This window comes from Leptonotus elevatus, chromosome 7 (genome assembly GCF_054856555.1).
Source record: "Leptonotus elevatus isolate MCC_2025b chromosome 7, RoL_Lele_1.0, whole genome shotgun sequence".
Taxonomy (NCBI): domain Eukaryota; kingdom Metazoa; phylum Chordata; class Actinopteri; order Syngnathiformes; family Syngnathidae; genus Leptonotus; species Leptonotus elevatus.
This window is the reverse complement of record NC_141245.1, coordinates 8,342,040-8,356,424: the sequence shown is the minus strand read 5'-3', so window position 1 is coordinate 8,356,424 and position 14,385 is coordinate 8,342,040. Positions and strand designations below refer to the sequence as shown.

General features: G+C 44.7%; 1 protein-coding gene across 1 annotated transcript in view; it reads right to left on the bottom strand.

The window, feature by feature from the left end:
* The window catches only part of ankrd13b (ankyrin repeat domain 13B), a 45,868-nt gene that overhangs the window by 2,056 nt on the left and 29,427 nt on the right, over positions 1–14,385 (bottom strand). The window contains exons 7-14 of the mRNA XM_086080894.1: positions 12,498–12,564; positions 11,759–11,840; positions 11,348–11,412; positions 10,909–11,045; positions 7,999–8,156; positions 7,663–7,851; positions 2,402–2,565; positions 447–523 (exon numbers count right to left, since the gene is read on the bottom strand). Coding sequence (XP_085937020.1) covers positions 447–523; positions 2,402–2,565; positions 7,663–7,851; positions 7,999–8,156; positions 10,909–11,045; positions 11,348–11,412; positions 11,759–11,840; positions 12,498–12,564 — 939 coding nt within the window. The remainder of the gene's footprint in view (positions 1–446; positions 524–2,401; positions 2,566–7,662; positions 7,852–7,998; positions 8,157–10,908; positions 11,046–11,347; positions 11,413–11,758; positions 11,841–12,497; positions 12,565–14,385) is intronic.

Here is a 14,385-nt window from a genome sequence, read left to right as displayed (position 1 = left end):
AAGTCAACATCTGTGGACTGTGAAAGCAGGAAACTCATCTCATCTCCCCCTCTCGCTCTCTAAACACGCGCTTGTGCGTTTGACGGGAGTGCGGGAGGGGGAGAAAAAAAATACAGGATGTGAGTCAGGGATGGATGGAAAGATGAAAAGAGGAAGAGAAAAACAAAAGAGCAAAACAGGGACAGGAAGTCGGATGTGGAGGAGGGAGCACGACTCAAAGTTTTCACCCTGAAAGCTTTCAGGTCCAGAAAGTAAAAACCCTGCCACAGTTTGGCTTTAACCCCTCATGCTAGCTAGCTAGCTAGCTCCCTGGGAGCTACCTAGCTAGCAATTACTTTGTGGACCTGGATTTGCCACCCCTGCTTATATCACCGTTTCTCTTATTTAGTGACTTGGATATTGGGTGCGAAGGAAGACAAACAAATCGTGACCGTCGATTGGCTGACCTCTCCAGGCGACTTGGATCACAAGAGAGCGAGTGTGTTCCTGGCTTGCTATTGGTCAGCGCCTCCCAGATGGTCACCTACAACAATTTGGGATGGAATGAACAACTTCAATAACAACAACGTGTTTGAAAAAGGACTCTCATGCGTAAAAACGACTATTCAAGGATGGCACAAAACGACTGAACAGCAAAAATTACATGTTTCGGTTTTGTAGGGGTTGGGTTTTTGTTTATTATGGGTGTTTTTGTTGTTTCTGTCTGTTGTTGATGTGTTTTGTCTCGTTTCTTCCCATGTCTCGTTATGTCTAACCACGTCCACCTGTGTGCGTCTGCCCTTCCCTGTGTGTGACCAATCAGTGCCCTCAGCCACTTGTGTGGCGTGTCTCATTAGTGTTGGTGTATTTAGTTCTGTTAAGTTTGTCCTGCCAGTGTTGGAGCATTGCCTAGGTTACGTGTGGACGTTTGTGCGTCTGGTCTTCGTCTCAGCCACGTCTTCTTCGTCTTCACCGCCAAGCAGCGTTCGTTACCGCCAAATCACCATCATCGCCTAACACTCGTCCTAGTCACAGTCCTGTTGTCCTAGTCACAGTCAAGTTGCCCACGTCCTGTCCAGTCATGGCGACCAGTCTACTCTCATTCTGTCCAGTCATGGCGACCAGCCTACTCTCACCCATTTTGAGCTTTTTTTCCCCCCACAAATTTGTATTATTCAGGTACTATGTTTATCCAGCATGTCATTCCAAATGAGAAAAAAATTATTCGTAATAAGATTAAGATATAAGATTAAGACCTAGTGCAGGCGTGACTAAGTGATGTCTGCCATCTAGTGGTGAATGGTAATATTACAACCTGAAACTATACAGTGGAGAGATTGTCTCAAAATCATTCACGTAAATATATTTGTGATGTTCACGTTTTTCATATCCACACATATAAGCGCAATTTTCCACGTTCATGTTGTGTGTTTATGTATGCCTTTTCATGACTTATCATTTGTGAATATTGAATTCTGCTTATGAATTGTTGAATGTGTGTTTATGTTACATTATAATCTAATATATTTGTGTGAACAATTTTGAGACAAATCTCTTGCCATAAATAGCTTGGGAAATTTTAGTTATAAAAAATATAATGTACAGTATAATATAATATATAATATATAAAATAGTTATTTGTCAACCCAAAAAATTACTCGAAAAATGCTGATCAAGTTACAATAATATATAAAATAACACCCTTGTTAAAATATTAGTAATAATGCCACCTCTCTAAAATAATGACCTATGTCATATGTTCATACATTTTTTTTTCATAAAACACGAACTGAACCAATTTGATTAATAATAGTATAAGAATAATAGGTGGCCAGATATTTAAAGGGGAAGTCAACAACACACACACCATTTTTTTTTGACAATAATATGTTTTATGCAGCCCCACTAGTTTAAACACGGTATTCTGGTTCATATTGCCATTTTGCCACTTTGCTGTCGAGTGAAAATGACATCACAGTTGCTCAGGTCTCAGGTAACAACCAATCACAGCTCAGCTTCAGGAAACAGGTGAGCTGTGATTGGCCGTTGCCTGAGCCCGGAGCAACTGTGATGTCATCTTAAATCAACAGCAAGTTGCAAAATGGCTGCCCCCTGAGATGGATAATAACGGTTGGATTTTGCTCCATAGCTCATATTCCGCAAATGTAATATTAATCAGAATGTCAGCAGGTGAGGTCACATATATTATTGTCAAGAAATGTTCCATTTGAAGGCAAAAATACATATTCTAGTTAAAATATGACTTAAGACATTATTTTAAGAAGGTAGAAAACACAAACACATTGAATAGGTCGACATGTGCTTTCAAAAGTGAGAGAAGGTCATTGAGGGAAGCACGAGTGCATTTGAAGGAACACACACAAATCTTGGAGGAGCACGGCGGTCACACGCACGCACTCACCTGATCGTATTCCGAGCCGGCCTCCAGCAGACTCTGCTGAATGGCAAATTGCAGCAGGTCCTCCTCCTCCTCCCTCATGCTGTCTCTCTGCTTGCCTCCAAGCATGGTGTATCCAGACGGGGGCTCAAACACACAGGGGGGGATCTCGCCGGCTCGACATGACACTGCGCATACGGGGAAGGCGAAAGGGCAGAAGATGGGAAAGGCGTCATCGGACAATTGATGGGATTACACTCGAGGGTGAGGATGAACTAACCCTGGTTGGAAAGAAGACCAAAATGTACGGAGGTCAGGCATGTTCTTTCCCTTCAAAATCCCTGCACGACTCAGACGAGCGGTTTTCCAAGTCACACATTTTCAGGCAGCATACAAATTGTTTTATATGAGGGCTTCTGGACTTGTGATTAAGTCATATACAGTAGAAGCCAGTGGTCTACAGTACATGTGTTGCTAACAATTTTCTTTTCACTGCAACTATTGGTGCTAATCATTAGCCTCTCTGTGATATTTTGTATCGTGTTAGCATTAAGCTAGCGGTAGAGCTGCAGCTATCGAGTATTTTGGATATCCTACTGAAAATTCTGTTGGATAATTGGGAATTTCACATTTGTTTTTCATTTTTGGTCAAAGAAATGAATAAGAAGACAAAAAAACACATCAACAAATTTTCACTTAATCAACAGCCAACTTTTAAACTGTGTTGAGCACACTATTTTTTTTTATCTCTAGAGACAAAGTGACATCGAAATCACAGTACAATTTTACTGACTACACTAGCACATTTGTTAAAGTGATCAGTAGGAACGGCAACTGTCATTAGGCTGTCAGCATCAAAGTGTGTAGCATCATTTATGTCTATTAAACTGCCTGTGAAAAGTGATCAGACAGCTCGCGATGCTAGCCGCTAACGCTACTAGCTACTACCACAGCTAGCCGCTAGATGCTGGTAATAGGGAGCCGTAGAATACAATGTGAGCGTAAATAAGTCTTTTTTTAGCACTCTTAATTGGCGATTGAAAGTGATTTCAGGATGTTGTGTTGCTGCTGTCTGTTGCAAGAATTTTTGACAGCAATATGGACACCCCGAAAACAATCTCGAGTCGAGTCAGCCATAATGCCACGACACGCTGCCGGGAACAACTTCAAAATAAAAGCACTACAAGGCATTGGTCTGCATATCGTCACTGTCCTGTGAAAACCACTTATGTCCATTTTTGTCATTTTTAAAATTTTTATGTTTAGAGGGTGAAATTGAATGCAGACATCCCAAAAACGTTTAAATAAAAAGTACTTAAGTGTTTTCCACAGGACAGCTACGATATGTTATTTGGTAAGGGCATTTTTATTTTTATTTTTTTACCGTGATACTCCATTTACACTCCTCCGTGAGTCATCACCTTATCGTGGTGGAGGGGTTTGCGTGTCCCAATGAACCTGGGAGCTATGTTGTCCGGGGCTTCATGCCCCTGGTAGGGCCACCCATGGCAAACAGGTCCTAGGTGAGGGACCAGACAAAGCATGGCTCGAAGGACCCCAATGATGAATACAAACTTTGGATTTTCATTTCCCTTGCCCGGACGCGGGTCACCGGGGCCCCCCTCTGGAGCTAGGCCTGGAGGTGGGGCTTGAAGGCGAGCGTCTGGTGGCCGGGCCTACACCCATGGGGCCCGGCCGGGCACAGCCCGAAAAGGCAACGTGGGTCCCCCCTCCCATGGGCTCACCACCGGTGGAAGGGGCCAAAGGGGTCGGGTGCGCAGTGAGCTGGGTGGCAGCCAAAGGCGGGGGCCTTGGCGGTCCGACCCTCGGCTACTGAAGCTAGTTCTGGGGACATGGAATGTCACCTCTCTGACAGGGAAGGAGCCCGAGCTGATGTGCGAGGCTGAGAAGTTCCGACTAGATATAGTCGGACTCACCTCCACACACGGCTTGGGTTCTGGTACCAATCCTCTCGAGAGGGGCTGGACCCTCTTCCACTCTGGAGTTGCCCACGGTGAGAGGCGCAGAGCAGGTGTGGGCATACTCATTGCCCCCCGGCTGGGCGCCTGTGCGTTGGGGTTTACCCCGGTGAACGAGAGGGTAGCCTCCCTCCGCCTACGGGTGGGGGGACGGGTCCTGACTGTTGTTTGTGCTTATGCACCGAACAACAGCTCAGAGTACCCACCCTTTCTGGAGTCCTTGGAGGGTGTGCTGGAGAGCGCTCCCCCCGGGGACTCCCTCGTTCTGCTGGGGGACTTCAACGCTCACGTGGGTAATGACAGTGAGACCTGGAGGGGCGTGATTGGGAGGAACGGCCCCCCCGATCGAAACCCGAGCGGTGTTTTGTTGTTGGACTTCTGTGCTCGTCACGGACTGACTATAACGAACACCATGTTCAAGCACAAGGGTGTCCACATGTGCACTTGGCACCAGGACACCCTAGGCCGCAGTTCGATGATCGACTTTGTAGTCGTGTCATCGGATTTGCGGCCGTATGTGTTGGACACTCGGGTTAAGAGAGGGGCGGAGCTGTCAACTGATCACCACCTGGTGGTGTGTTGGCTCCGATGGCGGGGTAAGATGCTGGTCCGACCAGGCAGGCCCAAACGTATTGTGAGGGTCTGCTGGGAACGTCTGGCAGAATCCCCTGTCAGAAAGAGTTTCAACGCCCACCTCCGGCAGAGCTTCTCCGTTGTCCCGGGGGAGGCGGGGGACGTTGAGTCCGAATGGACCATGTTCCGTGTTTCCATTGTTGAAGCGGCCGATCGGAGCTGTGGCCGTAAGGTGGTTGGTGCCTGTCGGGGCGGCAATCCTCGAACCCGCTGGTGGACACCAGCGGTAAGGGATGCCGTCAAGCTGAAGAAGGAGTCCTATTGGGCCTTTTTGGCCTGTGGGACTCCGGAGGCTGCTGACAGGTACCGGCTGGCCAAGCGGAATGCGGCTTCGGTGGTCGCTGAGGCAAAAACTCGGACATGGGAGGAGTTCGGTGAGGCCATGGAGAACGACTTCCGGACGGCTTCGAGGAAATTCTGGTCCACCATCCGGCGTCTCAGGAGGGGAAAGCAGTGCGCCATTAACACTGTGTATAGTGGAGATGGGGTGCTGTTGACCTCGACTTGGGACGTCGTGAATCGGTGGGGAGAATACTTCGAAGACCTCCTCAATTCCACCAACACGCCTTCCTTTGAGGAAGCAGGGTCTGGGGACTCTGAGGTGGGCCCCCCTATCTCTGGGGTCGAAGTCACTGAAGTGGTTGGAAAGCTTCTCGGTGGCAGGGCCTCGGGGGTTGATGAGGTTCGCCCGGAGTTCCTAAAGGCTCTGGATGTAGTGGGGCTGTCGTGGTTGACACGTCTCTACAACATCGCGTGGACATCAGGGACAGTGCCTCTGGATTGGCAGACCGGGGTGGTGGTTCCTCTTTTTAAGAAGGGGGACCGGAGGGTGTGTTCCAACTTTAGAGGGATCACACTCCTCAGCCTCCCAGGTAAGGTCTATTCGGGGGTGCTGCAGAGGAGGATCCGTCGGGAAGTTGAATCTCGGATTCAGGAGGAGCAGTGTGGTTTTCGTCCCGGCCGTGGAACAGTGGACCAGCTCTACACCCTCAGCAGGATCCTTGAGGGTGCGTGGGAGTTCGCCCAACCAGTCCACATGTGTTTTGTGGACATGGAGAAGGCGTTTGACCGTGTCCCTCGGGGAGTCCTGTGGGGGGTGCTTCGGGAGTATGGGGTACCGGGCCCCCTGATACGGGCTATTCGGTCCCTGTACGACCGATGTCAGAGTTTGGTCCGCATTGCCGGCAGTAAGTCGAATTCGTTTCCTGTGAGGGTCGGACTCCGCCAAGGTTGCCCTTTGTCACCGATTCTGTTCGTAATTTTTATGGACAGAATTTCTAGGCGCAGCCGGAGTGTCGAGGGGGTCCGGTTTGGTGGCCTCAACATTGCATCTCTGCTTTTTGCAGATGATGTGGTGCTGCTGGCTTCTTCAAGCCGTGATCTCCAGCGGTTTGCAGCCGAGTGTGAAGCGGTTGGGATGAGGATCAGCACCTCCAAATCCGAGACCATGGTCCTCAGTCGGAAAAGGGTGGAGTGCTCTCTGCGGGTCGGGGATGAGGTCCTGCCCCAAGTGGAGGAGTTCAAGTATCTTGGGGTCTTGTTCACGAGTGAGGGTAGGTTAGAGCGGGAGATCGACAGACGGATCGGTGCAGCGTCTGCAGTGATGCGGACGCTGTATCGGTCCGTTGTGGTGAAGAAGGAGCTGAGCCGAAAGGCAAAGCTCTCGATTTACCGGTCGATCTACGTTCCTGTCCTCACCTATGGTCACGAGCTGTGGGTCGTGACCGAAAAAACGAGATCCCGGATACAAGCGGCCGAAATGAGTTTCCTCCGCAGGGTAGCCGGGCTCTCCCTTAGAGATAGGGTGGGAAGCTCGGTCATTCGGGAGGGACTCAGCGTTGAGCCGCTACTCCTCCACGTTGAGAGGAACCAGTTGAGGTGGCTGGGGCATCTGGTTCGGATGCCTCCTGGGCGCCTCCCTGGGGAGGTGTTCCGGGCATGTCCTACCGGCAGGAGGCCCCGGGGACGACCCAGGACACGCTGGAGAGACTACGTCTCACGGCTGGCCTGGGAACGCCTTGGGATCCTAGCTGGCTGAAGTGGCTAGGGAGAGGGAAGTCTGGGCTTCCCTGCTAAAGCTGCTGCCCCCGCGACCCGACCCCGGATAAGCGGAATTGAAGACGGAACGGAACGGAACTCCATTTACACAAGGACTCGTTTTAGCCCTAGCTAGCGGACATTTTCTAAGACAAAGTTGTGTGGTTGTTTTAAGTAGACAGTTTGTAATTCTCTTTGTTTTGCATTTAGTTTGAAAACAAAAAAATGACAATAAATAAAATAAATAATAATAAAATAAATAATAAATAAAATAGGATAAAAAAATAAAAATAAATAAACAATAAAACAAATGACAATAAACAGGTGCCACTTTATTTTATACAACTGGCCACGCGGGGCCCTATAGCAATGATATCATTGCCTTGCGTCTATCATCTTTCCAGTGATCCTTTCACAGACAAAATCTATAATTTAAATCTAAAATATTTAATTTTTCAGAATTGCGTAAGAGCAATTACAGCTCGGAGAGCTCACCCATCCAGAAAGAACTGTACATTTTGTTCTTTGAATCTTTTGAGACATGGCGACTTCATCATGCCTCATTAAAACTTTTTTTTTTCCTGAATAAAAGTCAATTCTGAGCGAGTGATTGAGTGAGTGAATGAGGGTCCTCACTGGTGGAGCTTGAGCTGGAGACACTGGAGGAGTCGCTGCCAGGCGAGGGGGTGTCCGTCCTCAGGTTGTACCTTTGTCCGCCCCCTTCCACCGCAGCTTCGTTATCCGGACGCACGTTTGTTCCCTCCTCACAGCCGTTCAGGTTGCTGAAGGTAATCCTGGCGTTCAGGATGTGATACAGCGGGATCTCTGCGGGGGTGGGGGGAATGACATTTGAGGCATTTTCATCCTTTAAAAAAAAAAAGCTTTTGTTGTTCCTTCACTGCCTCTTATCTTTTCTCCTACTGCTTCCTTAGTGTTTTGTTTGCCCTTTCACCTGGCTTCCTTGTCACTCACCGATCTTGACGGGAAAGCCGGGCGGCAAGCGCAGCATGATGAAGTCCCGCAGCTTGGCAAACAGAGCGTTGGAAATGGCCATCAGGTCGATGATTGGCGCCACTTGTTCTGCCAGCGATAGCGGATGGGACTCGCACAGCCACAGCTTCGCTTTGAATCTGGACAAAAGAGAGTGAATAATGAACATGGCTTATCTTTTCGCTTAGTCAACGCTTAAGGTCCTCGTTTGTGTGTTTTACTTCCTGACTATTGCTTCCATAGGCATAGATCAGAGAATGTGTTAACGGTGACATGTCTCTGATTCGTGTTGGGCCGATCGATGCCTAAATTGGAAATGGATCAGTTAATGAGCCTGGCGATGAAAGCAGCCACAGATTTCCTCATCATCATGTGACGTTGCCTTGAATTACGCAGCGATGAACAGTGAGCTGAATACTAAACATGACAAAGAAGCCAGTGCCGTCAAGTAGACGTTATGCAGTACCTGGATGCTACTTGTTACGAGCTCCCTTTTAAAACACTTTGTTTTTATCACAGCTATCAGTCTAGCAGTGCCAGGCCTGTCCTACATTTACAACCTGAATTCTAATATTTGTTCCGTTAAATTGTGATTTCAGCCTCGGCATATTGCCGAGTCAATTTCATGTTTTCAGACGGCTGTACTAAGATAGCCCTTGTGTTTTTGTTACATTTCAGGATAGACTTGCATATTGTCTCATTTTCAGTTTGCATTCAGTGAGTAGCATTGAGGCCATAGGCCCCATTGCATCGTGTATGTGAGGCTAGCGGCGGACCAGGAGATGAAATGAAATATGCTTTTCTTCACTCGTGTTTTGGTTGGGTCAGCACGTGTGTAGCGGGACTTGTCTTCATGCCAAGAATACACAGACAGCCTGTGACTAGACTAGGTCATCGAGTTCGCTGCTGCGAGTGCATTTTTCAACTTTCACTGACACTTTACTAGATTGTATGAAAATGACGTGTTCCAAGTTTGCTGCTAGAAGAGGAAAGGAAAAAATCAGTAAGTCAAAGAAGAATGGACTGAAAAAATGGCTTTCGTTCTCCCTATAACAAGCACAAGATTCATATGCTGTAAATATGGCTGTGATGAAGAGCTCCAATTTCTTATGAGATGAAGCACTAGAATTTTGAAGAGTATTTCCTCCAAATTCAGAGCTAAGAACAACTCAAATAAAAGCAGTGAAATCTTCAAATCAAGGTGCAAGCAGGATTGTTGTCACTTATATGGCACGGCAACCAAAAGTAACACAAATGGTTTGAATTCTGAGTAGCACAAGAAGCCATTCGCAGACGCCCCTCTTGGATTCCACAGCAACCAGATGCATTAAAGCACTGGCTAGTCATCTAGTTGTGTGCATTTCCCCTAGCTGCACAGGACAATTTGCTTGAATATTACAGTATTATTGCATGTGGTCTGATAACATGATAAATAATTCATAATGCATAATAAATGGACCTTAACAATGAACGGAATTTTTTTGTGACTCTAAGATTTGTATTTTTGTACCATTTGCGGCCTGCCACGGCCAACGGTATATATAATGTATTTGCGTAGTGACTTAATGATTACTATAGTGTTAGGTAGTGATGGCAAAATGAAGCTTCATGAAGCACTTGCGATACTTTTTGACTCCTCAAGATGGCACTCATGATTCAAAGATGCAATGCAAATGTAATCCATTTTCATTGCACTTGCCTTTATCTTTAAACCAAGAGCACCATCTAGAGGAGTCAAAAAGTATCGCAAATGCTTCATGAAGCTTCATTTTGCCATCACTAGTGTCAGGAATCAAGGGATGTTCTATTTATATTCTATTATTTTATTATTTGTTAGTTTTACATTAAAATACATGTGTGAGGGACGCACCATTACTAAAAAAGTGTCTGCTGTTTACTTGTGTTGTCAATTCTTACTCGCTACTGCCCCCCACAGGCAGACAATGAACTGCAGCTTCTAATAGATAGTGGTGTAATGTGCTTCCATTTTCAGAACGCTGTTTGTATTTGTACGTAGAAGCACATATGTTCGACAGAGTAACTAATGGAAGCATTTGAATTACAACTGTAGTGTGATTACTTGTTTGGAGAAAGTTACGTGACAAGCATAACTGACATCACTCATAATTAAGACAAGAAGCTAATGTAGCCTAGCATACTTTAAAGCTAAAGTAGCCTAGCCTATTTCCAAATATGGGAAATTCAGTTGTCGTAATGCATTTTTTTGAGTTGCCAACTTAAAAATGTGTCCCTATGATAACAGTTAAGTAAGCAGTACTTAATCATCTTTTACTGAAGAGGAAAAGCTATTTCATCCAAAGTTATATTGTTTGTTGGTTCAACACCATACAAATAAGTTCTCACAACTAAGAAAGACTAATGGGAACTGATTTTTGTTGAGGCTAAATATTTGTGCTTGTGTACTGAAAATGACATTTGAGATGGCTGGCAAGTGCATTTAAAAAAAAAAAGGTGGAGGTGGGCAGAGTGAGAACTAATATATATTGGTTGACATAATGAAAAGCTTTTTGAGATGACTTTGGGACACCCCTGCTCTAAATTGTCCATAGATGTGAATGTGAGCGTGAATGGTCATTTGTCTACTGTATATGTATATGTACTCTGATTATAATTTCTTCTATTTCTTCTATTACCAGTGGTGTTATTTGAGGATGCTAAATACGTCCATGGCAGCAAATAAGAAACCAATTTGGCCAATGCAGCAAGTAAAAATCAAGGCATAAATGTCAGAAAATCCCACTGTTATTTGTAGGTTGTCAGCTTGACAGCAACTTGGCGGCCGGGTTTTCAGGGCAACTTCAGTCTATGCCTGGCTGCTTCCCCCTGCTTTTTGTACGAGGCTGTCTGTCAGCTGGAGCGCTGCTGCCTCACCTCTGCGTCTTGGTGGTGAGTTGGCACGGGTGGCCGATGTCCCTCAGTGTGGGAGAAGAACCCGGGTTGAAGTATTCCTCAGCGCTCAGCGCCGCAGGGTTGGTCACCGCCGGAGTTGACATCTGGGTCACAAGGGCCTGCAGAGCCGAGGCACGTACAGTAAATACAGAATAAGATCAAATGAGTTGTTCCGCTTTTTACAAGTGGTCAATTAAACGTAATCACCTGTAAAATAAATAAAACACTTTGAGTTGTGAATGAAATGGCAGTAAGTTTAATATTAAATTGTATTTTAATCCTACAATCAACCTGGCCTCATAATATTTATTATGACCCTAATATTATTATTGTTGTTTTGTTGTTGTTAGGTATGTCTTATTAGCAATAGAAGCATAGGATTTTCAAACAAAATGAATGAATTCAAGATGCAATGACTCACCCCGTTGTTTGGGCCCATGTGTTGTTCTGCAATCCCAAGAAAGTTCTGCAGGGGAGTCTTCCCGCCTGCTCAGACACAAACAGCCAATGAAGGAGTTTAAAAAAAAACCTGTCTGTACATGCTGTAGTTTATATATAAATATTCCCTTGACGGTCATCAGTCAGTTGCGGAAAAAAAGGGCATTAACATTTTCATCAGATTTGACAATTTTGCTTAATTTTAGGATCAGTTGTTCTGATCTTTCACGACCCAAAAGCAAGTCTCCAAAGGCAGTGGGAATATTTGTTGCACGGGAGAATCAGATATGATACAGCGCTTAACCTTGGAGGTCGCAGGGTGTCAATTGCCGTAGCTATGTAAAGACAACACCAGGTGACAACATCCGATATTAGCTGATACATTCAAGAAAACCTTTCATCTTGTTCTTGTTCTGGTCCGACAGGTGGTCCGTTCTGGTCCTGGTGATAAGCTCCACATTTGACGCGGCATACACCTAAAAATGGAAGAGAAGATGAAAAACGACTGCTTGGTGCGATGCTGAATAACGACTTGTTTTTATTGCTATAATAAAAATGTAAAAAATAAATAAATAAATAAAAAACATTAACCCCACAACAATACACTCTAAGAATTTAGCCTATCACATGATATGCATCATGTAGCATCATCAGGCTATGCTCCACAACAAGATAATCAAATATGTCAAACAACAACGGCGAGGAAAGTAGCTGGACTGATTGTGTCCATTTATGTCTCCATCTCTAAATCAGCGACGTAGAAAATAGCAATTACTGCTGAGGCCTGTCGGAATTGCTTTTAAAGCACTGGTGATTGATGGTCCTCGATATGTGACACTTGTCTCCCATCGATCCCTCGTGGCGCTTGAGCAAACAAATGGGGACGAGAGCCTCTATATTGTTTGTCTAAGTCACAATAGAAACATCTTTTTGTTAGAGGCCATTAAGGGACACTGCTGACGTGCAATCTGGTGATAAAAAAAAAAATCAAGCATCAGAAGCAATCGTAGAGTATAAAAGAACTTTGGAATTCTTCTGGAAAGCGTGTATGTTGAAGTGTCATTGCAGGAAATATCAAGTTAGTTTTGACATCCATGGGTTGTCTGGACAATGTGAGCGGCTGCTCTCTCTACCTTGGCCTCATATCCGTTCACAGTCTCGGTCTTCTCGCTCCTCCAGCCCAGAATGCCTGTCTTGTTCCTGCAATCAACAGACTTGGCATCATTAATCCACCTCCAGAAAATACATGCTGTTATTTGTATTTTTATCTCAGATGATGATCCTTAGTTTGTCCTAGAACATCCTGCTCAACGCTATTGTTTGTTGCGGCATGACATGCATGGTGGATTTTGAGAAACATGTAGAAAAGGTTACGGGAGAATGTATCATCTTTCTACAGCAGAAAGTTACAATAAAATCAAGAGAAGGGATCATTTTTCTTTCAATGATGCCTAGTGTAGTGCTGCACATGGAATATGGTCCTAATCCTGCTTCGTACTAAAAGAACGTCAAATATTTGGTGCAGTTAAATACCGGAAAGGAACAATTGTCTTTATTTATTTAGAAATTCACCCATCCATCCATTTTATACTTGTATATTGCTTAACATCATCAGGTATGCTGGAGACTATCACAGCTTATTTTGGTTAACAGGTAGTGTACACCTTGGACTAGTCGCAGGCAAAAAATTAATTCCACTTGCGTGTTTAGTAGAAATAAAAAACACAAATACGGAGATACAGGACATATTTTTATTGGATAGCAGTGAGTTGCTAACGAAAAATACTTGATATGATAAAAAGTTGCATTGTAAAATTATGTGTGGCAATACTTAAAAGTGTGGGGGGAATTTTGTCCAACCAACGCTCAGAACTTAAAATAGAAACAATAGAAGTCTTACAAATTAATTAGATTAGATTAAGAAATGCACTGGAAGTGCACATATATATTCCACGATGGACGCATTATGGTGAATGGTAATGGTCAACGGATTGAGCTAAAAAACTAACTAGTAACAACCCAGGTTAAATGTAGCTTCTCCCTGACACATAAGATGCTGTTCTGGCAGTCGGGATATATAGTATCACTTCAACATACTTCCTTGACACCAATTACTATTTTCATACTAGCTAGTGCTCTGGCACCATTTTGTCATCTTAAGTTAATATAGAAAGAGCACAAAAATGTGCTTAGTCAATGAATAAGTTAATTTGTGAATGCTAGCGAGTATCGACACATGAAGAGGTGGAGGGGGACAGTGTGTAGAAATTTCGGATTTTTCAAAGTTCATTCATAAAAAAAACAACTATTAATTTCACCAATATACAAAAAAAAAAGTTCGACCACATCAGCGTTGACATGTTCGCCACCATCTTTCTGCTACGGATACCCAATGATGACAAATTTAGCGAAGGTAGTAATTGGTGGTAAGTTTGTGAAGTGTGGTGCATGTGTTTCAAACTTAGGTTGTTGCATTCTATTAGTTCACCACAAGGTGTCAAAAATCTCTACACGCTGTCCCTTTAAAAAGTAGACTGTTAATGTATTTTCGTTTCATGGCCGACTAAAGATATGCAACCCGTGTGTGGCGCTTGACAGCGTGGCTTGATCACATGCATTCTAAATAAAAAATTAGCATGTAGGGTAGAAAGGGAGCACTGACAAGCAAAATGCACGGTTGGTACTGAGCAACAAAGCTGATGAAAAGCTGACTTTCACCTCACAACCTTGCCACATCTCCGCATTGCTTTCAGTCTTCTCACTCTCTCTTTGAACATCTTATTCTGTCTGTGTCCAAATGGTCAGACTTGTGTAAAGAAATGAATGCCATGAAGAATTAGACTTAAAGACAGCGAGTCAAGTGGGCTGTAATAAATTACTTCAGTGTCAAGAGGGGATTAGGGAGATACATTTAATTTATTGCCATGTCCTTTTCATTAGAACTTCCATCACATTTGAGAAACTTCCCTTAATTGAAGGTTTGAGTGAGAAGCTGCTGAGTTGACTTCATAGCTTGTTGAT